Raw genomic sequence first — 26,912 nt, forward strand, 5'->3', positions numbered from 1 at the left:
GCTGTAATTCATACTGCACTTCAACATGTCAGATTTCTCCCACAGATCTTGTAGTAAAACATCAAGAACATGTCGAAGCGTTCACTCTCAGAAATGTTTTTTTTTGTCTTCACTATTTGGAAGCAGAACATGTTCCTGGCTTCATTCACCCTGGTGTTAGGCTGGTGTTACACATGGCATTGAATAATTAAGTATATTAGATTAGGTAAAAAAAAAATATATATATATTTCTTCTTCCTGATGGATCCACTTCTGGCTTTGACTCAAGATACTGCATCAAAAACTTCTTCAATGGCTTCTTTGATGTGTAACACCAGTCATAGTCTCCATTCTGTTGCTTTAGTCAAAAATGAAGTTTTCTGGTCCATCAAACATTTGCAAAGTTGATGAACCCATTTTAAGTCTTCGGGATCTGTCACTGTTCCTTCAACCTTTGTTGAAGGAAAGTTATGATACTAATGCGAACAGAGCCTTTGAAATGACACTTTTGATAAGCCAAACTATTGCTCCATACACCTTATATGAATGGTCTGATTATATAGGGTGTCTGATTATTCCAAGTATATACAAGGTTCATGAATTGCATGTGCTGGGTGTTACGAAGTGTTGTTCTCTGCTGTTAGCTGGAGGACTGTGCCACAGACCCTCCTGCCAAATCCTGGACACCTGCAGTACAGCACAACTTCAAACAGGGTTATGCAGAAGATGTAAATGCAATGAAATAAATACTGTATGTATATGAATCCAACCCACTTTTTGATGTTTGGTAATTAAAACGAAAAGCAAGTAAACTGAAATGATTGTTTTACTGTCTGATGAATGAATATTAAAGTATATTACAATTCAACAGGCTAGTACATTTGCAGCTTTCTTTTATTAGGTGTGAAATCCAAGAATGCGCTGCCAACTCTGGAGGGTTCTATCCAGAATGTTGAACTGAAATTCTGCAGCACATCATTGGTCAAATGTGTCTCCGGGACCCTGGGATCAATAAAAATTTGTGCCAAAGCCCCAGGTATGTGCAGCTGGACCATATAAAAGTTTATTGCCTGTATAGGAGAATTGGCCTTACTTTTTACAAGGAGAGTTACTGAAACAAGAATTTATTCATTGTTCCTATGAATCAGAGATTTAGCGTGTTTTAATTTTATCATGCCAGGATAATACATTAGAACTATTGCGGACTAAAATTTAGTTTTAATTTTATAATTGTATTGTGGTTCTAGATTTGTATGTTTCTGTGCGGTGGATCATAAAGTAAGTTATAAACACCACAACAATTACCAAGAGTTATGTGATCATGTGCAAACTCCTAGCCAAATCACCATATTATGGGTCATTCTGGGTGATTACTTGGAGATTTGCTTTTCCCTGGTTGGCACTTGTTAATATAATGATAGGATCTCCGCTTAGAATGTGTAGTGCCAAACCAAAAAGAAAGGCAGGTTTTTAAATGTTTTTTTTTTTTTTTTTTACACAAGCGAATTCTGTGCATAGAAAATTCTATAAAGACTCAGACGTCTGCCAAATGCATTGCACGCCTAAAAGAAAATATGTTCTGCCTTCAGTACAAGGCACAAACATAACTTCATTATGTAACACTTTGTACCTATAGGGGTTAATAAGTTCAGTACTTGAAAAACATTCATTAATTTCACTCTATTAATTTATTAAACATTGACATGTCCAACTTCACATGCCAGTTCTTTGCTTTTAATATTTTTTTTTGTATTGGCTGTAGGGAAGTCAGATCCTTCACTATGCTCTGCAACAAACACATACCAAACTTTTGTTATGTTTTCCAGTTCTCTGTAATTGTACTTGTGTAATGGTGGTTATGTCACTTGCTAATATACTTTTTTTTTTTTTCTCCCCAAGATTTCTGCTTGCTGTCAATGAAAAGAAATATTCTTGTTTACATCAAAAGGCAATGCCTTGATCATATTTAGCTGACACAAGTGAATGACTTTACAGTGTATGGTTCTTCTGCATATTTTTTGCGTAAAATCTATGGCATACCCACAAGTAGATCTGACACCGAAAATACACACCAAAATGTGTGTATTTTCCTACTGCAGATGATATTGTGGATATTTAGATTCAGAAAAAAATAAAATAAAAAACTTTTCAAAAATCTACAGGTGCAGATTTAGCTGCAGATTTGCAGCATCTCCACAGCTCTGGATATATATATATAATATGTGTGTGTGTGTGTGTGTGTGTATGTGTGTATATATATATGGAATCTTTAAAAGACAAAAGAAGCGTAGCAACTCATCATTCACTGAGATGTCTTTATTGTGGAAACATCAGATGGTGCACAAGTGACAGCAGGATCGTGTGGGTGTTGGCGTGGTGAGGGAGCGGGGGACAGTGAAACATTGCTGCTATGTGAGACAATAAATTCACTTTTTTTCTGAAGTCTATTGGAGTGCCGCACTGCTGTGTGTGCGTATATGTGTGTGTGTATATATATATATATATATATATATATATATATATATATATACACGGGGTCAGTACTTTCCTCAAGGAGAGGACACCTACCTGCGTGAGCTGTTTTGCAGGACACACTACCTGTGAAGGTGGTGTGGTGAGCAAATTTAAATATTTTTATATATAGTTACACTGTAGATTTTTTGTGGAAAATCCACAGTGGACCCAACCTATGTGAAAATACCTTTTCCTATTCCCAGTAAGTCATGCACCTGTATCAGCTAGATGTGACAGATTTTCAGACCCTTTATACAATCAAGAAAATTTATGTTCGCTGAAAGCAAACAGTTCTTGTGAAAAATCACCACATAAAGACAGAAAAGCAGACCAGCACTACTTTTAGATCTTACTTAGGCAATTTCACTGCTGAGACGTACATGGGGGGCTCTGTCTTCTTTGAAACACCAGCAAAGTGCAATCCATAAACAAGAAAAATGAAGTCACACTCACCAACTGTAGTCACACAATCAGGTCTTTATTCAAATAGCATATTTGAATATTACAACAAGCATCAAAACACCAAAACATAAATGGCTTGTGGCAATTTCACATAACCCACTACAATTTGTTAAACCCTTGACAAAGCATAGTAGGTTACGTGAAATAGAGATAGTACTGTGCCTGCTGGATGTAATACCGCTGTTTGAATGAAGAGTTGATTGTGTGACTACAGTTGATGAGTGGCACTTTGTTTTTGTTGTTTACAGATCAAACAGTTTTTGATGTAGTCGCACAAGTAAACTGAAAGCTTTATTAACACTGGCACTGTATACCACCTGTTGCCCCACATGTTCATATTTGGTGGTAAAGGTGCAGCAATATATACACAAAAGGTTCACCTAGGTGGGTCAGGGATCCCACTAAACGTATTCACAGAAGCCCAGGGCCTAAGCCCGGGGCACTAAATCCCTATCATTGAACCCCCCAAAAAATTAAATATAACTTTTAATCAAATATAGAGTAAAATGATGATATATGATTTAAAAATTGCAGCTCCAGATATATATTATAAGCTCTGGGATATACCCAGTAGTCTTATGGGTCTGCAGTACCCAAACAATTGGAATGCTGTGAAAGCTGATTAAAATCAGGACATTTGCCTCCTCTACTAGTTTCGGCGCATCTGCACCGTCCTCAGGAGGAATAACTGGCAAACACTGTCCTGTGGATAGGGGAAAAGATGTGTAAGCACCGGAGAACCCCTTTAATTCAGATGTGGAGGAATAGTTGAACTGTGGATTTCAGGGAAAATCCTGTGCAAAAACCAAGTTAATGCATATTTTTCTACAGATTAATGCCACTGCAGATTTTGGTGAAGGTTTCTGAGCCAAAGAGAAAACACTGAGAAAAAATATATTGGAAAGATTTGCAACTTTTTCTGTGTTTGATCGTCCACTTTCCGAAATAGTATTGGTGAACTTGGCAATGAAAGTTTAGATAAAGCACGGGGTCTCAATTGCTGTTAAAATAAACATCAGGGAGGCTGCTTTAGGGCTGACGTAGAAAGTAGCACAATTTCCGTGTAAATGTTGCCATGTAGTTTTGTCCAGATTGACTTTGCCACAGTTGGGTTTTAACCTCTGAACTGCTGTAAGGCAATAGTGCTAATCACATTGAAATGATGCCAGTGGTAGAATTGGTGTTATGTTAGTACCAGGTCTTCAGAAAGAATATCATATCATTGATCATGGCTGCTGGTTAAAATCCAATGATTGATGTAGTTTTAGCTCTTAGCTCATAAATCAATGACCCCCCTCAATAAATGAAATTATAAACTCATTAGTAACTTGGCTGCTTGCTACTTTATTTTCATAGACGATAAAGCCATCTTGGAAAGTCGCCAACATGATAAGCCCATGACTGATTTTGAACTTGTTCGTACAATGGAGCTGGGAATATTGTCGGGGAAGAGCATGACCAATCACAAGTTTTTATGAGCCCTGCAAAATCCTGAGTTTATTTCCTTTTTTAATTCAGTATGAAATTGAATCGCACAATTTCAGCCTGGGAGGATCATTTACACATAAGCTGCTTTCATTAAAGCTGTTTAATAAACAGCTCTAGTTTTCCCCTCTTTGTAATGTTAGCATACCATTTGTTGAGGCTTACCTTTTCCGTTTTAGGCTTATTTTTACTCTTTACATGCACAGAAGGCTTTGACAAAAAAAATTTAAATATAGAAATTATGGAGTTACTAAAATTTGACACCCTGTTCTAGTTGTTTAACTTTTTTTCAATTTAGAGATTAAAGGCTGGGCTATCCAGGAACAGAAAAATTAGAGCTGATTTCTTTAAAAAAAAAAAAAAAATGCACTACACCTGTCCTCAGGTTATGTGTGGAATTACAACTTGGCTCCAATCACTTTAATGAAACTAAGCTACAATACCTCACATGGCATTTTTTTTTAGTTTTTGTGTTTTTTAAAAGAAATAATCAGTTTTTCTATGCCTTGATAACCCTTTTAATTGTGCCCTCCACTAACTAAATAAGGGTGCTGATGTAGGTTGGGTAGACAAACTTATTTAGTAGACAAGACAACTGCACTCAAAAAGTATTGTGCTAAATCTGTATATTTTTTATTTTATTAAAGGGGTTATCCACCATAAGGTGATTTTAGTAAGTACCTACCAGACAGTAATGGACATGCTTAGGAATGATCTTCCTTGCACCCATCGATCGCTCCACCCATTGAGGCAAAGACAGGCTCCCTCTGATCACCTGACTAGGGATGTATTTTCTCAAGCCGCACTGACACCTGGGAAAATTTTAGCATCACTCATTTTGTATGCTGTTAAAAATAAACATTGGGGCAAAAATCAAAAGAGAATTGCAAGACCACCAAGAAACTTAGATACATACACTATATTATGAACTACACTAACTTTACAGCCCCTGTAGCATAGTCAAATTAAAAAAAAAATTTAATCTCAAAGCCTATGTCCATGCAGCTTTGTATACTACTTCAATATTGGACAAACAAGAAGAAAGGAACATGAGGACACAATTCATCCAATTTACATAGATAACTTTGAATCCAATGAATGTTAAGCTTTGCAGACATTTCTCAACAGGTACCGTATATACTCGAGTATAAGCCGACCCGAGTATAAGCCGAGACCCCTAATTTCAACCCAAAATCCCAGGAAAAGTTATTGACTCGAGTATAAGCCTAGGGTGGGAAATACATCATCCCCCCCCTGTCATCATCCAGACCCCGTCATCATCCAGACCCGTCATGAACATCCTCATCATCATCCCCTTGTCATCATCCCACACATCCCCCCTTCATCATCCCCTTGTAATCATCCCACACACCCCCCTTCATCATCCCACACACCCCCCCTTCATCATCCCACACACCCCCCTTCATCATCCCACACACCCCCTTCATCATCCCACACACCCCCCTTCATCATCCTCTTCTCATCATTCGCCCTCAGTGGTCTTCAACCTGCGGGCCTCCAGAGGTTTCAAAACTACAACTCCCAGCAAGCCCGGGCAGCCATCGGCTGTCCGGGCTTGCTGGGAGTTGTAGTTTTGAAACCTCCGGAGGTCCGCAGGTTGAAGACCACTGCGGCCTTCGACATCATCCAGCCCCCTCTCACCCCCCTTTAGTTCTGAGTACTCACCTCCGCTCGGCGCTGGTCCGGTGCTGCAGGACTGTCCGGAGAGGAGGTGGTCCGATGGGATAGTGGTTCCGGGCTGCTATCTTCACCGGGGAGGCCTCTTTTCCGCGCTTCGTGCCCGGAATAGAGGCGTTGCCTTGACAATGACGCAGAAGTACGTTGGCAATGAACGCACCTCTGCGTCATTGTCAAGGCAACGTGACTATTCTGAGGCCGGGCCCGAAGCGCTTAGAAGAGGCCTCCCCGGTGAAGATAGCAGCCCGGAACCACTATCCCACCGGACCACCTCCTCTCCGGACAGCCCTGCAGGACCGGACCAGCGCCGAGCGGAGGTGAGTACTGTACAGAACTAAAGGGGGGTGAGAGGAGGCTGGATGATGTCAAAGGCCACAGTGGTCTTCAACCTGCGGACCTCCGGAGGTTTCAAAACTACAACTCCCAGCAAGCCCGGACAGCCGATGGCTGCCTGGGCTTGCTGGGAGTTGTAGTTTTGAAACCTCTGGAGGTCCGCAGGTTGAAGACCACTGCGGGTGGGGGAGTTCACTCGAGTATAAGCCGAGGGGGGTGTTTTCAGCACGAAAAATCGTGCTGAAAAACTCGGCTTATACTCGAGTATATACGGTATCTATTGTAGATGTTAGTGTTAACAATTATGTTACAAAGACAGTATAACAATAAACTAAAAAAACAAAAAGTTGCTTGGCATATTGAATGTTAAAGATGACATTCATGTATGTACCATGTGATTTTTTTTTTTTTTGTATTTTAGAACTATTGTTATACACATTGGCCCAGATTTATCAAACTATGTGAGAGAAAAAGTGGAGTGATTTTTCCAGAGCAACCAATCACAGCTCAGATTTCACTTTACCAGAGCTCATTAGCTGAGCTGTGATTGGTTGCTGTGGAAAAATTTCTCCACTGTTTCTCTCACACAGTTTGATAAATCTGGGCCATTGTCTTACTTACATATTTGTTATTATCACTAACATTGAGATACCTGTTGAAAAAGGTCTTTATGATCAAAACGTCTGCTAGAGGTATCATTCATGGATTCGAAAATATCTATGTACATGGGAAGAATTGTGTCCTCATGTTCCTTTCTTTGTCCCATAATGAATTATACAAAACTTCATGGACATATAATTTAACATTTTAATAACTAAACAGAAAAAGATTTAGTACTATATGTTTTTAGTGTGCATTTGCCTTTTCCCTTTCAGGGAAGGAAGTGTTTAAGCATTCACATGTGTATATTATATATGCTGTCTTTGATATACAGGGGTAACCTCTTGCTATCTTTTATTGTGAAGGTGACAATGGAAAAGAGAAGTTAATCCCATTGGTGCAAGGTCCTTCTGACACAAAAGATCTCCACAGGAGTAAGTGGTTGAAGGAGAGCAGAAAGCCTGAATCTTTGCTGGGTCCAGATTTGATAGCCTTTACAGTCCAGGTTCCCGAGCAGATGGACTACTGCCACAGCTCTGGTAAGTGTATGATCTCTATAACGTTGAGATCATGTTACATCCCATTATTTGGAGCTGCTCTCTTGGGAGATTTAATATAAAATGTGCCAAGTGACAAACTGTTTCTGTTTTACATGCACAGCACATATATATTGCTTCAGTATAACTTGCACGGTTGTCAAAAAGGCAGCGGTTCACTCTTTTAAACTTTTGTTAAGCTTATATAAGCATAGTCAATTGACTAGCCTTTGCTGCAGTTTTAACTTGAGAGTTTACTTCTTAAGACATATTGACAGTGCTGGTAGCCTGTATATGCTTTTAATTCTGCTTGCCCAGGGAATGTGCAATATGGCAGCCACTGCAAGTTATAGGTGGCGGCAACCTTAGTGTGACATTAGCACTCCATAAAAGTCACATGGTCGAGCAACACTGACTGCTGTGATTACAAGCAAAAAGCAGTGCAATTGGAATCTCACATAATTTTTCTCATTCTATTCAGGTTGTCCATATAGTCTTTAAGAAACACATTTTTCAAAATATGCATTTATTTTTCAGTTCTTAATTTCTAAAATTAAAATCTTCACGCAGGAGCCGACATCTGAAAATCATAATATACCATAAAGTCATCCCCACTGGTGACATTTATTATGCTTCGTGTTTCATGCAATAGTCTTAAGGTTTCTTGAAGTAAAGTGCTTCAAATTCATGAAGAGGCACAGATCTCTTAATACAGTTTGTGCATCTGGGACAATAGTAAAGACATAAACTGAAATGTACACCTGGTGAATCCATCAGTAACTTGTTGGATACACTCCCTACAGGCTAACCCTTTTAGATCTACTTTTTGGTAGATGTAAGAGGAGTAAAAGGTTGAATATTTTAGCGTGAATATGGTATACACCAAAATGTAATTTTTTTTAATACCAAAATACTTGCATAAAGCTATTGTTAACATATGCCAGATGAGAATGCGTTTTTCTCCTGTCTTCCCCAATTCAGACTACCTACACACTTACTGGAGTTTTCATGTGTATGAGGGTTAGGGAGAGCGAGGTGCCTGTTGAATGGACATTTTGTATCTTGGATCCTATGGCATTCTTATAATTTAAATAAGCATGTAAAATATATTAACCAGTTGTCGGCTGAATTTTTAAAATTATTTTTTTATAAAGACTCCCAAGCTGTTTGTTATAAAAATAATTCCCGATATCTATTGCTTTCTTCTTCCAGTTGCTGGGGGATCAATACGTCAGTTGCCTAAACCATTGAGTGGCAATTGATGTTTTTGGACCAGTCCTGGTCTCAGCCACACTCCTCTTCAATATCATAATTTTGTCTGTGCATACCCCCTGTATTGTAAAATGCTGCAGTATACGGTGGAACTTTATAATAAAGATCATTATTATAATGGAATTTATAATAAGTTTAAATAGAAGACTCAACTTTAACCCAAAGTCTATTGTACCTGTGGACAAGACCATGTTCTTTGCAGTGAATCATTAATTAGAAACTATTAATTGAGAAATATTTATTTTTTATTTTTAAATAATGTATTTGTGTCCATTTTACCCCCCCCCCCCCAAACTTATGTCCCTGATTTCCTTGTCTTGTGTTATAGTTTCCTTTTTTTCCAAAGATTCTGCAAGCAAAAACTTAGAGGAATCTTATATTTAGGGTCATATATGGAGAGAACAGTGTGGCCTTTTGTGGTTCTGACTCTAGAATAACAGTCATTGGCACTGGTTTCTACACCCATGAAAAAAAACATTTTTCATTCTTTGCTATCGCTTGATGGTCTATCTAGAAGAAATCCTGGGTACAGAAGTGCTGGTAACATAATTCATCCATGTTTGCAGACTAACCGGTGAATTGTTGGGAACACAAGAGGATTACCTCCCACTTTGCTGGGGAATGCCCGTGGTCACTTGAGTCTTATTTTCTTACAACTTTTGAAATGTTGTAAATACATTTTCGATCTGCTGTGGTCTGAGTGTTGAGACCTAGACTGATCGTTAGCAGAAGAGCAAGGAGAAAAGCACACTAAGCGAGACAAACTTCTATGAAATTGTCTCCGCTCATTGCAACAATCTGTCGGAAAATTTTGACTTCTCTCTAGAACATGTGAAAAGATTTTTAAAGCGATGGAAAGAACTATTGAAACAATAAACCATATTGTTCCCAGAATCATGATCACTAGCCCTATCTCACCTTTGCTTATTTACACCCGTTTTCCTGTTTATAGGTCCATTTTAACTTTTAAGTGCCTCTGCTGAGAAATAATCTTTAAGATTCAGATTTATCATTCTGCCCAAGACAAAAACTGGGGTGCTTTGTAGTAACCAGTTACAGCTCAGCTTTTATATCTAAAGTTCCGGTAAAATAAGAGCTGAGATGTGACTGGTTACTGTGGGCATATCATTGTGCTTGGCCTAAGGCTTTATTTTTCCATTTTTCATTTCTGGTCAAAAGAGAAAGAATGTACCTTTAAGATAGGGTCACATGTAGCACATCTGCAGTAGGTTTTCCCACAGATGAAATTCTACTGGTGGGTTTTTCCCTGCAGAATTCTGCAAGCGTAATTTTCGTAGAGGAATGTTGCTACCTGTGCAAGAAAAAGGTTCCACTTGCACTGCAGAATTTCAGCTGCAGGAATCCAGTTGCATTGTAGGCCTTTTACTAATGCATAATTTTCTGCACATTATAATCTTCTTGTAACTAATTTTCTATGACAAACATATACATCTATTTCCCCGGCTTCACTTTAGCAAGGGGAATAAGGTGTCTAGGGAAGGTTTTTGTTTCACAAAAATAATCTGGCATTTGCTACTTCTATACATATTAGATTTAAATAACTGATGATTTTTAAATAGCTATCTTAACACCTAATATTGTGACCATTGTGTTCATAGTAATACAATGCAAACAAGTTCTGCAGTGCTGTATGAAGATTTTAATCTTATCCTTGGAAACTATCACTACAGCCATGTTCATAGGAACCCATCTAGTGTAGAAAGAATGTGACCTGGTTGTGCATTTTGCTGGTGGAGCACCAATAAGCCAATCTGACATCTTTTGAGTGTTTAGATATAGGGCTAGGGCTGCAACTTGACTCTGTGCCCTAGCTTAAGGAAAGTCTAGCTACTTGCTTGTGTACACTGCCAATTTATGTGTAAACGGGTGGTCTCCAGTACCAGACAAGAAAACCCGTAATCCATGTGCTGTTTTCCTAAAAGTAATTTAATCCATTTTGAGGGAGGTCTTAATCCTACTATTTGATCACTCATTTCTCAAGTCTCAAGCTTTTATTATAAAAGTTATCTTTCATTATAAATTTCAGTATTAACGTTATTGTGTGTCGCATAGTATGCCCGAACCTTCGATGGCATGAGTTTCTCACTTATTTGGGTTGTAACAGTGATCCCACTCTATTCAGTTACAGTTCTTCTCCTACCGCCTACAAACTGACTACATATTTTATCTACAATTGTTGCCAATATTTTCTAGAATTCCCACTGCAATACTAGTGTGCAACAGAAGAAAATATCCCTCATCCTCCCGATGACAGAGCTTGCCCGAATGATTTCATGCTCCAAGGTTTTTTTTGTTCACGGGAATTAAGGGCAAAGTGAACATGCAGCTGAATATAGCATCTATTTTTGTAATTGAAAAGTTGAAACTGCGTTATTGGAACAAAATGAAGAGATGCAGGTGTTCCCCAGTGTGAGTCTGCTGGGACTATTTGATGGTAGATGCTTGAAAAAAAAATGCATGTGTTTTTGGAGTCAAACAGCAGCTGTGAGATGAGGATTTATGCTTTTTCTCAGAACTTTGGGATTTCAAAATGTTACATTTAATCACAGGCACAGAAAACAGAGCAAATGTTAAAGATGTTACGTATAAAAGCAGCAGGCTGATTTCTTTACCATACCCAACCAGTTGTGGGAATACAGAAACAAAGTGATCTTTAATCTTAATATGAACAATTTGAAAAGGATTATGGAAGTTGCCAGACCTCAGGATCCCAACTCTCTGAATTTTTTTCCTCCTTGCAGTTGCACAGCATAAAGCTCTTATCCTCATAATTACTTTAAAATCTGGTTTATTCTCATTATTTTCTCTCAAAGTAACAGTAGTTTGAATGACAAAATCCCGGGAAAGAGAGAATTCAGTATATCACTTAGTGGATTATTTTAGATTTTACAAAGCTGATAAAACCTGTCATGGGCACGATAAGTTTGTATGCTAATGGGGTTGTTTGGGGATATATATATATATATATATATATATATATATATTAGAGGTGCACCGAAATGAAAATTACAGAAACGAAACAGAAATAAAAAAAAGTGTCCGACCGATACTGAAAATGACTTCTCCCCGTCTTCTGGTAAAATGCAGCGCTCCGCTCATTAGATGAGATTAGATTCCCCCACATTAGGTCGGGAGTTCCCCCACATTAGTAGGCAGCTCCCCCACAATAGTCGGCAGCTCCCCCACAATAGTAGGCAGCTCCCCCGCAATAGTAGGCAGCTCCCCGCAATAGTAGGCAGCTCCCCCACAATAGTAGGCAGCTCCCCCGCAATAGTAGGCAGCTCCCCCGCAATAGTAGGCAGCTCCCCGCAATAGTAGGCAGCTCCCCCACAATAGTAGGCAGCTCCCCTGCAATAGTAGGCAGCTCCCCCACATTAGGTCAGCATTTCCCCCACAATAGTAGGCAGGTTCCCCACAATAGTAGGCAGTTCCCACACAATATTAGGCAGCTCCCCCCACAATATTAGGCAGCTCCCCCCACATTTGTAGGCAGCTCCCCCCCCCACAATATTAGGCAGCTCCCCCCAACAATATTAGGCAGCTCCCCCCACATTTGTAGGCAGCTCCCCCCACATTAGGTCAGCAGTTCCTCCACAAAAGTAGGCAGCTTCCCCCCACCCCACAGACATACAGCTTCCAGCCATATACAGTGTATGGCTGGAGGCTGTATTTCTGTACTGCTGCCCCCACAGTGTTCTGGTCACCGCTCCTCTGGCCGGGGTCACATCTACTGCTATGGCCTATGGACCAGAGCAGTAGGTGCCGGGACACAGGGATGTCCGGGATAGGAATACTTCTTTTTATGTGCCCGGGCCGGCTCCCCTCTGTGGCTGCAGGCTGGGGCCGGCCAGAGCATATAAAAACTAATACTGTATACTAAAAACCAGGGGGCCTCCAGCTGTTGTGAAACTACAACTCCCAGCATGCCCGGACAGACTTTGCCGGTCCGGGCATGCTGGGAGTTGTAGTTTCACAACAGCTGGAGGCCCCCTGGCTTTTAGTATACAGTATTAGGTTTTATATGTGCTGGTCGGCCCCTGCCTGCAGCCACACACGGGAGCCGGCCCGGGCACATAAAAAGAAGTATTCCTATCCCGGAGAGCGCACCCCCCCCAGATGTTGCGCCCGGTGCGGCTGGCCCCCCCTGCACCCCCCACGAGTGCCTCTGCCACTGGCAGTGTTTGTAACTTGTGCTGTGGGCGGGCAGGGGAGGTGGTCATTATCGGCACATTTTTTGTTGTTTCGGCATTTTGCCGAAATAGCTATTTTCGTCCGATATGTATCGGCCGCCGATATATCGGTGCATCCCTAATATATATATATATATATATATATATATATATATATATAAAATATATATATGTATGGATAAGTTGGCCAGCACATACTGATACTGAAACTACTGCATGGACCTGGCATACAGGTGCACGCGGTTAGGCTGAATATACATAAACAGGAGAATACAGCAGCACACTGCTAGCACAAGGATACAGATAAATCATGAAATGCTATATAGGTATAATGCAAAAAATCGTAAAAGCAGGACGCCAGGGTCCACAGCGACCTCGCTGTGGACCCTGGAGTCCTGCTTTTAGGATTTTCTATGCACCCAAATAAAAGGACAAAGTCTGCACCTTCCAGAAGAAGATGTGCGTGACAAGGGAAGCCAATAGCACATATTTATTGAAGAGTGGAACGCCTGGGTATTTATCCAACAGTGCCGATCGCTGTCTCTTTATCTACTATTGTGAACTGTGTCTAATATATATAAATATATATATATATATATATATATATATTTATATATGAATAAAAAGGGGTAAGGACACCATTTCTGGTGTGTGGAGATTTAAAAGCCAATAGCACCCCACTGTAGCCAGTGATAGGCTGAGTGGGGCAGGTCCTGCTGGGAATATGCCTTCAGAAAACAATAAAAGAAAGAGATTAGTGGAGAGTAGTCAGAACAGCAGCTGTGGGGGTTTTGGGTATATATTTTGTGGACAACCTCTTTATTCAACAGTATGAATGCTTTGCATACTTTTCCATACAAGGTTTATGTACATAAAAAATTGCACTAATAAGGCTTACTTCTGTGAGTTCTCTTCTTCTCACTTCTGTGAATTAGTCTAGCACTCTATGGTTGAGTATATGTGTGCTTTGTACTATATATGATACATAGTGATCATGCAACCTGACCCAGGAAAGGGTAGCTTGATCCAAGGCTAGCGTCAATCCCGGTACAAAGAGTTTACTATCTTGACACATAGGAAATGCCCCCTTAGCCTACTTCCTGTTTGTCTGGATGGAGAGCAGGAAACTCTGAGCAGCAGAATCAGCATCAGTGGGGGGATCGGTGGCAGGTACATTTTAAATTTTTTATTTAATCTTGCCACCCTGGTCAGTTTAAATGTGGACATGTTTTGACCCCTTTGTTGCCCTTAATCATGGCTGCCATGACAAAGGGCCACACTTTTTTGCACTTCTGATATACTGAATAATGAGAGTATTTGTTTTCTATGCCTGAAGCACGTGTTAAGATTGAAAGTGCCAATCTAGAAGTCAGTTATTTAAATCTAAGAAATCTCAGAACTTATTCATGTGCTGCAGAACAATATTTTTGCATAGCTATTGATCAACTGTGTAGATTTTAAAACCCATAGTATGTGAAATGTTGTCTTATTTTACAATTTCAGTGTTTTCGGGTGTAATTTGCAGTGATTGTGCATCAAAACCTGCATGCAAGGCATGTGGATTTGCAGAGTATTTGCAGCTTTGCACAGCAGTTGTACTTACTAGGAGTGATTGAATTAAATGCTCCTCACCTGACCGCTCACGGAGTTAATCATTCATATCAAGTCTCTTATTCCTACTTAGTGAAAAAACAAGTGTAACAGTTAATTATGTTTCTCTCTTTGTTATGTTGCTAACAAGTCATGGCACAAGCCAGCCATGAGGAAACGTGACTCCTCAAAACCTATTGACCAGGTTAAATCAGGAACCTCTCACTGCCCTCCTTGAATTACTCATTTATTAAGACTGTGGAGCAGTAAGTTTGGCCACTTTCACATCCTGGGAAAAAGGTGAATATTTTGTGCCTTTATCAGCCGGTGTCCTTGTTAGCTGGTAGCACAAAATACCAAGCATTCTTTCTTAATAATCCTCTTCCACAGGTTTCTCCTGTGTATGATACTGTTTTGCAGCTTAATTAATGTCTTAAAGAGGTATTCCATCCCAAAAATTGCTTAAGTATATCCAGTGCTTCCATGGACAAGGAATGGAGTGCGTGCTGTCCACTGCTCTTCAGCGCAAGTCATGGCTCTGTTTTATTTTTATTCTGTTGCTATTCATCAGCTAGTCACTTATTCGGGTATATTAAGTGTGACAAAAATATATGTACCACAATTTATGTTGTGAACTGTCACGTATTCCCATTAATAACACAGGTGCCCATATTTTAGTGCATAATATGTGCCAACATTTATACAGGACTATAACCATAACAATGTATGAATATAGCCACAGCTGGCAAATAGTACTGATCAGGATTTTAAAAAATCCACATTGAAACAGCTTGAATCCACTTTCAATTAGAACATGCATGGTAGATATGGTAAATAGTGCAGATTTTTACCCTTACTTTAAGTTGTACTATCCATCATGCAATGTAGCCTGGGCATTGAATAGGCCTAACTTGTGCCCAAACCCTCAGCTGAATCCACAACACCCTGCAAATCTGTGGCAGAATTCCGAGGATATGCCACAACTGATTTTTTTTTCATCATGTGAACATACCCTAAGCATGCAGAATTTTATCATTCAATTTTATGGCTGTGGATTGGCACATAATATTGGAGCTAAATATGAAGAAGCTTCAGTGGAGGACATTCATTGTTATGTATGGTTATGTAATAAAAAAGCAACTACTGCTTGTGGCAATTATCTATATATTGTGTAAATATGTTTTTATTATTCCCAGAACATACTTTCCTAGGATTCATATTTGTTGTTAAAACCTATTTGGGTTTTACAAGCTAGTTTGTAAATATGCAAATAAATAACTTTGTAAGTTATTTTTAAGTTTCTTTTCTATTTGGCAGTTCAATAAAATAATAATAATTTATTTATATAGCACCTACAGATTCCGTAGCGCATAATATGACCTGAGCTGACCATATTACCCATTTCTGTTTCATCCTTTCCTCTTTTATAGCTTTGACAGTGGAAAGTGTGTTAGTTGTTCCAATGGCATTTATTTTTAACGCACTGGTAGAAATAGTACTCACATAAAATTGGGATTACCTATCCAGGACTGTTCCATTGTGCTTCAGTAGTTTATGAATGGTATGAAATGTTTTATAGGACACCTCTGTGTTTTTAACTTAAGGTTGGTCTTTTACTTTAGTCACTTTTTCTGGTGCCAGATATTGGCAGATGATCCCATGCACACTCTGGAAAATAAATGGACAGCAGCATTACTGGTAGGAAGCCGGCTACAGCACAGGACATGTGTCATTCCGATACATGGAAAACTGGAATGCTAATGGATTTGAAATGCTCTCTGATATCCATGTGTGAAGTACAGGGAAACTTACTTCCTTAAGCTATTTTCGAAAAGCTGCATCTCTGCTAATATCCATAGCTGCGGTCACTTCATGGTAATCCCCACTGACCTCATAGAGGTGTGAAAAACAGACTTCCTGGGTGGCATGATCTTTTGCTTCTCCTGCATATGAGAACTGCACACAAAAGAAATAGTAACAAAATGGGGTGAATTTATCGCATTTATGTAGTATTGTAGAATGCATTCATTTTTAGTGTAACTTGGGACAAATTTATCAAAATACAGGGTGGGCCATTTATATGGATACACCTTAATAAAATGGGAATGGTTGGTGATATTAACTTCCTGTTTGTGACACATTAGTATATGAGAGGGGGAAACTTTTAAAGATGGGTGGTGACCATGGTGGCCATTTTGAAGTCGTCCATTTTGAATCCAACTTTTGTTTTTTCAATAGAAGAGGGTCATGTGACACATCAAACTTATTGTGAATTTCACAAGAAAAACAATGATGTGCTTGGTTTTAATGTAACTTTATTCTTTCGTGAGTTATTTACAAGTTTTTGACCACTTATAAAATGTGTTCAATGTGCTGCCCATGGAGTTGGATTGTCAATGCAACCCTCTTCTCCCACTCTTCACACACTGATAGCAACACCGCAGGAGAAATGCTAGCACAGGCATCCAGTATCCGTAGTTTCAGATTCTGCACACCTCGTATGTTCACAGTATAGACACTTGCCTTCAGATGACCCCAAAGGTAAAAGTCTAAGGGGGTCAATTCAGGAGACCTTGGGGGCCATTCAACTGTCCCACGACGACCAATCCACTTTCCAGGAAACTGTTCATCTAGGAATGCTCAGACCTGACACCCATAATGTGGTGGTGCACCATCTTGCTGGAAAAACTCAGGGAACGTGCCAGCTTCAGTGCATAAAGAGGGAAACACATCATCATGTAGGCCACTGGATATGTGAAATTGCTACATGATGATGTGTTTCCCTCTTAATGCACTGAAGCTGGCACGTTCCCTGTGTTTTTCCAGCAAGATGTTGCACCACCACATTATGGGTGCCAGGTCCAAGCATTCCTAGATGAACAGTTTCCTGGAAAGGGGATTGGTCGTCAAGGTCTCCCGATCTGACCCCCTTAGACTTTTATCTTTGGGGTCATCACCATTGACGGCTATGCAGTGCTCGCGGACTTCCGCGCAAAGAATTAATATGTTCTTCATGTTCTTTATTTGCGCTGAACAATTTCAGCGGCGGAATTATATGCCGCTGAAATTCCGCAGTGTGAACGGGTCTTGCGGAAGGCCCATTCACACTGATGATAATGTTCACTGTGCGGAATTCCACTCGCGGAGTTCTGTGCGAATTCCGCGGGTATTCTGCACTGTGAACATACCCTTAATGTGACCTATAATGTAGACAATTTATTTGCAAAACAAACTGAAATATTTGAGGGGAAATTGAAAAACAAACAAAAAAACACTGTATCCCAGCTACATAAGTGGGCACACATTAAATGTGGAAACAGGTTTGACATGATTTATCTTTCTCATTGTTTAACATCATTAGAACCTGTAATTTTAAGTGTGTAGACTTTTTTTTTTTTTTTTTTAATACCTGCTGTGTATGCTATATGTGGCCACACAGTGGTTAAGATGTGAACTGCATTGAGGGTCAGAGTCATTCAACAATAGAGGCAGGATGCCATTATCTGTGGGCCCTTGCCAAGAATCTGTTTATCAGTTGCAGGCTTTATCTTCCATGACAGTATGGGATGATGTTTTGTTAACTATTCATGCCTTTGACTTGCACCAGTTTAGACTTTACACCATGTCAGTGTATCACACTGTTACAGAATAACTAGTACTGTGCAGGCTACACAGACCCTGAATACTACTTGGAGTTACAATACAAGACTTGTGATCTATTAATATAATACACACTTGAAAGCTAATGTGGGATCTAGAATTTTGTTAAATTACATTTGTTATTACCATTAAAAAAAAATCATCAGGAGAACCTGTCATCATTATAGTGCCACTTTAGCCAAGAGTCATCATTGTTTTAGGCACCATATTCTCTCCACTCCACCAGCCTTGATTGATAGATCTTTCCCTGTTTAGATATAGCGTGATCTATCAAGGCTGGTGAAGCAGGCAGAAGTCACTGGGGGAGTATGCACATAAGTTTCCCTATATTATGTTGTCCGCCATGTTGTGTTTTTCTAGTGCTTTTTCAAATGTATGAAAACCTTCTAGCTATTGTTTTAGGCTCCTGGAGACAGACACAATCCCAGTATATTATCTGTGGATTTTAGGGTTTTAATTTCAAGTTACAGATCATCTCTTAGGAGAAGATTTAAAGGTTACAATTAAAGTAAAATATATAGGCTGAAATGTATCAACCAATTCACTTAGCTTGTTAAGATATAAAAGCTGAGCTGTGATTGGTTGTTATGGAAAGACCAGGTTTTTCTGGGGAACTAGTGTTCCCGGGCTCATGCCACATAATCAGCCCATGTGAAAGGACTTTAGACTTTAATTTGTCTTTATTTTCTCTGTTGTACACATTCTTTTATGCTTTGTATCTATGTTCTTCACATCTAGTGGCACTCACATATACAAATAGATGACCTTATGGCAGTTTTATGGAGTTAGAAAGTTTCCCCACACTGCCACCACAATATTTCACTGTTCATGTGACAGATATTTAAATGTAGAGTACTGTATTTGATTTTGACAGAGCATACTCACCCATCTTTAGAATACTGTCCTAAATGTTTTAGGGTAAATTCATGTTACACTTGTATTATAACATGTGATTTTTGCAAAATGACCTGGTTTTGACTTTTAAAAAAATGTAACTCCTACTTCGGTTGAGGTTAGCTGAGTGGTTGAATGCATGTGGGAGTTAATAGTTGCATCATTTTGCTGGCAAAAAGCATGTGGGTGGCCATCTTGTTTTCTGTTTTTCATATGGCATAACAGTGGTTACTGCTCTATGCTCACATGTATCCTTTTATAAACATTTTTATTCTTATTTTGTAGTTCACCTTACTGAGTCAAGTTTGACCTGTAGATCTTCCATCTCTTTATGGTGCTGTAAAACTTTCTAGTGAAAGATTAAATAGACCTATTAAATATTTTTTTTAAGCTTTAGATTCAACTGTTTCCGTCCTCCATCCACTCCATCTTCCCAAGCCTTCGGTTTGTTGCACTAGCCCTGAATCTAAATAATCTTGGTATAGCATAGCAGCTTGTTGGGGCATTTACGAACACCTAGCATATAATTTCCCTCAGGTCTCCCCTAATGTCTGTCTGTCTATATATGTATCTAGTCATTATAGCCACTGTCTGCATCCCTTAATTTTACCTGCCTAGATGGAAAGGGCTAAAAAGGAACCTGTTACATTGAAAATACAGTCAAATTTGTGGGCATCATGGTATGAAGCAGGAGACGAGCAGTTTAATATATAGTTTTGTGGGAAAAGTGTTGGGATAACTTGTGAATGTCTTCCTATTCCCTGCTAAGTAGTCAAGTGGGCGGTCCTACTCAGTGATTGACTGGGTATAAGTGTGCATATAGAGGAAGCTGTTAATCAAAAAGTAGGACTGCCCATGTAAATACATAGCTCATAGACCGCCCACATGACTACTCATTTCAGTATGTGCAGAGGTTTATATAAATAGTTGACAAGTTATCCTGGAAACTTTCCCACAAAGTTATATATCTATCTTTTTCTATAACATGTCTTCAGATAAGATGTGCTTTTTCAACATGACTGGTTCACTTATTTTTCTGATATCTGTAATAATGGCCATAATTGCATATCAAACAATATAGTGCAAAAAAAGCAACCTTTTAAAATAGATAACATAAAAATAAAGTATTTTCTTTTATTTACTTTTCATATGTGAACTGGCTTGTTTGATGTGATGTGATTATGCTCTTATGTTGACAGGTCATTTTAAATAATTTTACATTTCAGATTTTTTCCTCTTCCATTGTTAGAGTATAGTTGAACTATAGTACAACTTAAAAGTTTACCCAGCTAAGTTCAGATTTCACAAAGTGAATTTTTGTAGCAAGTCTGCACTTTTTTTTTTCTTTGTCGTTAGCGGAACAAATTAAAGTCTTTCTGGTTGGGTGCATGCAGCTAAACAGCCAAGTGTGGGAGATTATCAGTCCGTTAGGTTGATTGGTTTATTGGCAGTGGCTCAGTTTTGTATCACATTTTCCCATGTCACTGGGTGTACACGGAAACCCCAGAAGTTGTAGCAAATTTATAGCGTGGTGTGACAGCAAGTTGCAGTGAAGCCATCAAAGCGAACCTGTTATTAATTGGCAATTCATTGACTCAGTTTAGCGTTTTAAGTTTCTACTCACTTTGAAAACTGTGTGAGGTCTGCAAAATCTGTCATCGAAACTGTAATTTCTGAACAAATGCGTAATTAAAAGAAATAAAACTCATTAAATCTAAAACCTAAAATACTTGCAGGAAAAAAGTAAAAGATACAGTAATTTAAGAATTTAATGTAGTAAACTGAGTTTTATATTACCGTAGCAAAAATTTGAAATGCTACGTGCAATGTATACATTATAGTGTGTTTTACTGTAAAACATATATATTTGTGCCCAAAATAATACAAATGCTCAAATATACAATGATAAACAAGTATCACCAAATTGTTTTTTCAGTGATCACATAATCATATGATTAACAGCCGTAAAAAGGGTTTTCTTAACTTACAAAGTTATCCTTTCTGATAATGATCTAATCTTGAGGGTCCTGTCTCTGGCAGCTTCCATAAAGCATAGAGAATGAATGGAGCTGCAGCACACATTCTGTCAGGAGACATAGGACCCCATTCTTGTGATCTCATGGTGCCCTATCAGTCAGATCCCCTGAAATTAAATAGTTATCCCCTATCCTTAGCTCCAATGCTGGCTGTTTAAAAAGTTGCAGCAGTCAGTTCTGAAAACATCATCTAGACAGTTACAACATGCATCATTGGTTGTTCAAGGATCTGATAGTCTTCCATGCTGTATAATTTCAGTGAGCCAATTGGTTGTCATGATAGCCTTCTCTTGGCCTCTGTGGCCACAGTGATCTATTATTAGTCTGCCATAGGCAGGCTGTAGAGATGAGCGAACTTACAGTAAATTCGATTCGTCACGAACTCCTCGGCTCGGCAGTTGATGACTTATCCTGCATAAATTAGTTTAGCTTTCAGGTGCTCCGGTGGGCTGGAAAAGGAGGATACAGTCCTAGGAGACTCTTTCCTAGGACTGTATCCACCTTTTCCAGCCCACCGGAGCACCTGAAAGCTGAACTCATTTATGCAGGATAAGTAATCAACTGCCGAGCCGAGAAGTTTGTGACGAATCGAATTTACTGTAAGTTCGCTCATCTCTAGCAGGCTGCACTAGTATGTCACCTATTGAATAGATCCGTGCAATACATATGTAATACATTGACCAGTATAAGCAATGAAATTATTGCTTATACAAGTCTCCAGGACTAACATTGATCTGTATAAAAAATGTGATAGTTGATTATTCAAGCCCCCTAGGACTAAAATGTGTGTTTTTAAAAGGTTTTAAAAAAATACTTCTATGACAAAAAAATTAATCACCCCTCTTTTCCTATTTTTCAAATAAAAAAGGAAAAACAAATCAATATTGCTGCATGTGGAATTGTCTTAACTAGTAAATAGAAGGTTGTTGATCCTGCACGTTGTAAAATACCAAATGCTATAATTACTGATTTTTTTTTGTTTACATCAGTTCCCAGAAAATCAGAATAAAAAAAGCCAAAATAGAAGTTCCATCTAAGGCTAGATGGAACCAATAAAAAATACAGACAGCACTAAAATTAAGCCCTCAAACAGCTCTGTAGATGGAAAAATTAAAAATGTGTTAGGGATCAAAAATAGGGCAATTTAAAGGATCTTTTTTTTTTTTTTTAAACTAGTTTTTCATCTGGGCTAAGAAGAATCAAAAATTGGCGACAGCGTTTAATGAATGTGTGTTGTATGGCAAATATGAATTAAAAATGTCATCGATTGAATATGCTGCTTAAAACTACTTGAACATTTAAAAAAAAAAGTGTAAATTAAATTTTAATATTTTGCAAATCATTTTCAAAGGAAAACACTTTATTTTGGTAACATAGTAAAATTAATTAAAACAAGGGGTTACTTACAGAAATCGGTCCAGCAGATTAAAAGTTATGCCTCCCTGTAGCTGCATTGCTACAGCACTTCTTTGTGCAATGGAAGTGGGGAGCCGGCTTGCCAAGATTCCCTGCCTCCTCTATATGCCGTGATATGCCTGCCCTGATTTGAATATGACATTTTTGTCACTCTCACATATCTAGGAGGGGGGCAGGAAAACTGAATATATTTGTCATGGGCAGTCATATGACGTATTGTTATCCATTCCTCTAGAGATGTTGGTTGGCAACTATATCAGTTATTAATGTAGCATATGGAAAATACGTATAACGAGAAAAAAAAATTTCAGAACAAATTTTTGTGCAAATATGCACAGGCAACATGTCGGTACAGATTTCTGTTCGTGACCTATTGTTTGGCTTTCTTGGCTTCCATGCCATAAGTCCTCCTCTCCCCCTCTACAGAATGCACCTGTAGGCTAAAGAGTGGAGATGTGAAGCCCACAGTATAATACGGCATTTCCTCTGTTCAGGTGACAGGGTTTCCTAGACATTGCGGACCCAGACCAGCCGTAATTAAACTCCCCCCTATCACTTATGCAAACTACACACTCTCTCTACTATTTGCATAGTGATGTTTGCAGCAGAGTGACGCTCCTGCCTGCTAATGGGAACCCGTGTGCGGGGCAATGAGTAAGTACCAGAACGGTCGAACACACCTGGGTCATTCAGGGTGTCACCCGATGTGGTCCGCACCGCACTTAACAATGCATCTGGCCTGCTTGACTCTTCAGGTTAGCAGTAACACCTGAATGACCCTTTAGAGGTAATTTGCATGTAGCAAATGCTGTGTCAAACTTTTGTTTATATAGCGCAGCAACAAAATAGGTAGAGAAAAAATTTCATGAACCTAATTTCTTACAGTCTGAGACGTTGGTAATATTGTAGGGGCGTAAAATGTTCTGACAGGTTCCCTTCAAATGACATTTGCGTCTATAAACCAACATTGGCATTTTCACCTAAATCTCTAACACTTCCTAGAGTTCTATTAAAGGTTTTTTGTAATTAGTTAATTATCATATCACATTTCTACTCCGGGGATGTCAGTCTTCTTTTTTTCTAGAGCGGAAAATTTAAAGAAATCCATTCCGGGTAAGTAAATAGACAGCAGTGAAACATGAAAATAAACAGTTTTGTGGTTTGTTTAACTAAATCAGTTGAATGTCACACTACCAAACTGAAAGCATTTCCATATGAGACAGGTAAAATTAAGCTGTTAGCAATGTTGGTGGGCAGAAAGCAATGGGAATGGAATTCGGCTCTTGATCGCTTTATTAGGTCATTTGTAATTTTTTACAGCAGATTGAATCTGAAAGTGTCAGGGGGACCTCAGATCTTGCACTAAACAAAAATGCTTCCAGTACATTTTATTATGGAGAGGAGATGAAGCTGATAGCCTTTGTTCTGATACTTATATAAATTTCAGGGAGGTACCATTGTCTACTGGAACAGTGTGACCTAACAGTAAGAACAAACAGTAAAGTCCTAAAAAAAAATTGTCAGAATCCACAATTTATTCAGGTCCTAATAAAGCCTAAGTTAAAAATGAGTGTAACTAGATGGTATTTTATTAATAGCTGTGTAATTCTTTATACTACTAAACCAAGATCAAGGTTTTGCCCTTTTTTTATTTTTGTTAAGAGAACGTATTAGAATTTAACCAATGAAAATAAAGGCTCCAATGAGTTGTTTTTTTAAATAACAGGCAAAGAAACTTGTGATTTGTTTTCATTTTAGCTTTCAAATATGATAAACTTTATCTTATCATTTTTCACTATATGGTCCAATAGGATGGGGATAAAATAAAGTAGAAGTTAGAATTCCATTAAATATAGCTGTAGTTGTCATGGTTTCTGATGGGCACTTCAAATTTACATTATCCCTCATTTAGAAGGTTTATAAATGGCATTGGCTTGGACATATTGCAGTCTCTTAGGTCTGCACATGCTTCCAATCTCCAAGTTCACGGCACATTGTGTTCTGCGTGGGGTTCCATTTTATAGACTGATGTGTCTGTGACTTGCAACATTTCTCGTTTATGATCAGGGTTTTGTGACCATCACATGTGCTTTCAATCCACATGCTGATCAAATGCACAGGTGAGATAGCCACATACCCAGGCAACACATAGCTCATCAGAAGTTGTCTGTGCACACAGTGCACCATCATTATTTCTATAAAATACTGAGGATTATATAGACTGAGATAATGCATTGTCCAGATGCTTCTCTGTTCGTCTTGACAATAGTGCTTGTCCAGCATTATAAAGGGAATTGCGGGCTAAATAGAAAATCCTGCTCTGATTAATAACTTTATATATGCAAAGGCCTTTAAAGGGTTACTCTGGCCCTAAGACATCTTATCCCCTATCCAAAGGATAGAGGATAAGATGTCTAATCGCGGGAGTCCTGCCGCTGGAGACCCCCGCAATCTCTCATTCAGCACCCACCTGTGTGAGCTGCATGGAGATTGGAAGCATGTGCAGACCTAAGAGACTGCAATATGTCCAAGCCAATGCCATTTATAAACATTCTAAATAAGGGATAATGTAAAGTTGAAGTGCCCATCAGAAACCATGAGAACTACAGCTATATTCACTGGAATCCTTTGGATAAGGGGATAAGATGTCCTAGGGCCGGAAATTCTAATGTTGTGGAATTGCTTAAATGAGTACTCCAGTGAAATAAAACTTATCCCATATCCAAAGGTGAGAAGTGTTAGATCGCGATCTCCTGCATGGCTCCCTGGCAGTCTCCAGGAAGGGGACGACCCACGCAGGAAGCCGTGGCCAACCTGCCCCCTCCATGTAGCTTTATCCGCTTTGTGTGGGAGTTTGCATGCCCTCTTCCTGGGGACTACCGGGGTGCCATGTAGGAGATTGCGGGGGGTCCCAATGTTTCTTTTGACTTTTATGAAGTAGCATTTACTGATCTGCCTCATGTTCTGCTAAAAGAAAAAATATAAAAGAGCAACAAAAAATAATACACTAATTGTAATATTGTGTTCTGTCTAGTTGTCAAATACCTTCATTACAGAGTTGTGTTTTTGGGGTTGAAGGAAAATATAGACAAATATATATTAATTTGACATAAGGATTTGGTGTAAGAGTTTAAAAAGTTTAGTATGTATTTTTTGGTGACTACTATTGTAGTTGGTCTTGAAAAATAGGAGATTCTAGAGAACAACATAGGCTTGACTATTGCTAACCCAAGGTTTGCAGGTCGAATTTGAAAACACATGTGGATGGCTGATATACTATTACAAGGCAGAGTGTATATAAAATTGGCATCTTGTTATGGCAGGTGGTAGTGGATCCTCTGGACCTATGTGGAAGATGACGTGAGCCATATCAGGGAGTGGAGTCTAAGGGGCCGTGGGTTTTCACCATAGCCCGCTGCAAAGCGGGATGGTCTTGCTGCGGCAGGCAGCACCCAGGTGGCTACCCCTGGCGCGACTCGACCACAAAGGCTGCTAGCTGTATCTAGACTCAGGAGCGGTGACACGTAGAGAGGCTGGCAGGAAGGCAGGACAGGTGGTACAGAAGCGTAGTCAGGACATAGCCAGTAGGTTGGTGGCACAGGAGCGTAGTCAGGTCACAAGCGGAGAAGTCAGGAACACAGAGGCAAACAATGACGGCTTTCTCTGAGGCACTAGGCGCAAAGATCCGGCAAGAGGGTGTGGGAGGGGATCACACTTATAAGGGACAGGTGAAAGCAACAATCAAGGGTGCACTGGCCCTAAAAATATTAAAGCAGCGGCGTGCACGCCCAGGAGGCAGGGAAACGTGCACCGGTGATGCGAGACTACAGGAGGAACAGCAGATAGGGAAGGTGAGTGACGCCCCAAGACTCGCATGTGGGCGTGTCCCACGATGCGAATCCCGAGCCCGCCAGCAGAAGTGGACGGAGCAGGGGAGCGCTCACGGCCAGCGTGTCTGGCCGAAGAGCTAGGTGTATCACATCTTTTATGAGAGATACTGTAAAACTGCTGACTTTTTTAAAGAATTTGATGGAACAGAACAGCTTGTCGGTTCTGTTATTCCTTCCTGAATTGTAAACTGACAACTTAAGGCATTAAGGCATATCATTACAAAATGCTCAATAAAGGGTAAGTTTTGAGCAAATAAAATCAGCAACTTGCAAGAGTATTATGCTAGTAGTTAACCTGTCCACATCCTCACATGCCAGTGTATAAAACAGCACCCT

The 26,912-nt window shown here is 39.4% G+C and overlaps 1 protein-coding gene across 5 annotated transcripts in view; it reads left to right on the forward strand.

The window, feature by feature from the left end:
* The window catches only part of VPS13B (vacuolar protein sorting 13 homolog B), a 1,225,788-nt gene that overhangs the window by 366,677 nt on the left and 832,199 nt on the right, over nucleotides 1–26,912 (forward strand). For 4 of the 5 annotated variants that reach the window (XM_056522379.1, XM_056522375.1, XM_056522376.1 and 1 more), the window contains exons 18-19: nucleotides 881–1,015; nucleotides 7,437–7,610. In XM_056522379.1, the coding sequence (XP_056378354.1) occupies nucleotides 881–1,015; nucleotides 7,437–7,610 (309 nt within the window). Of the gene's footprint in view, nucleotides 1–880; nucleotides 1,016–7,436; nucleotides 7,611–8,819; nucleotides 8,885–26,912 lie in introns of those variants that run through there. The other variant, XM_056522377.1, reaches the window with a different exon arrangement.

This window comes from Hyla sarda, chromosome 5 (assembly GCF_029499605.1).
Source record: "Hyla sarda isolate aHylSar1 chromosome 5, aHylSar1.hap1, whole genome shotgun sequence".
Lineage (NCBI taxonomy): Eukaryota > Metazoa > Chordata > Amphibia > Anura > Hylidae > Hyla > Hyla sarda.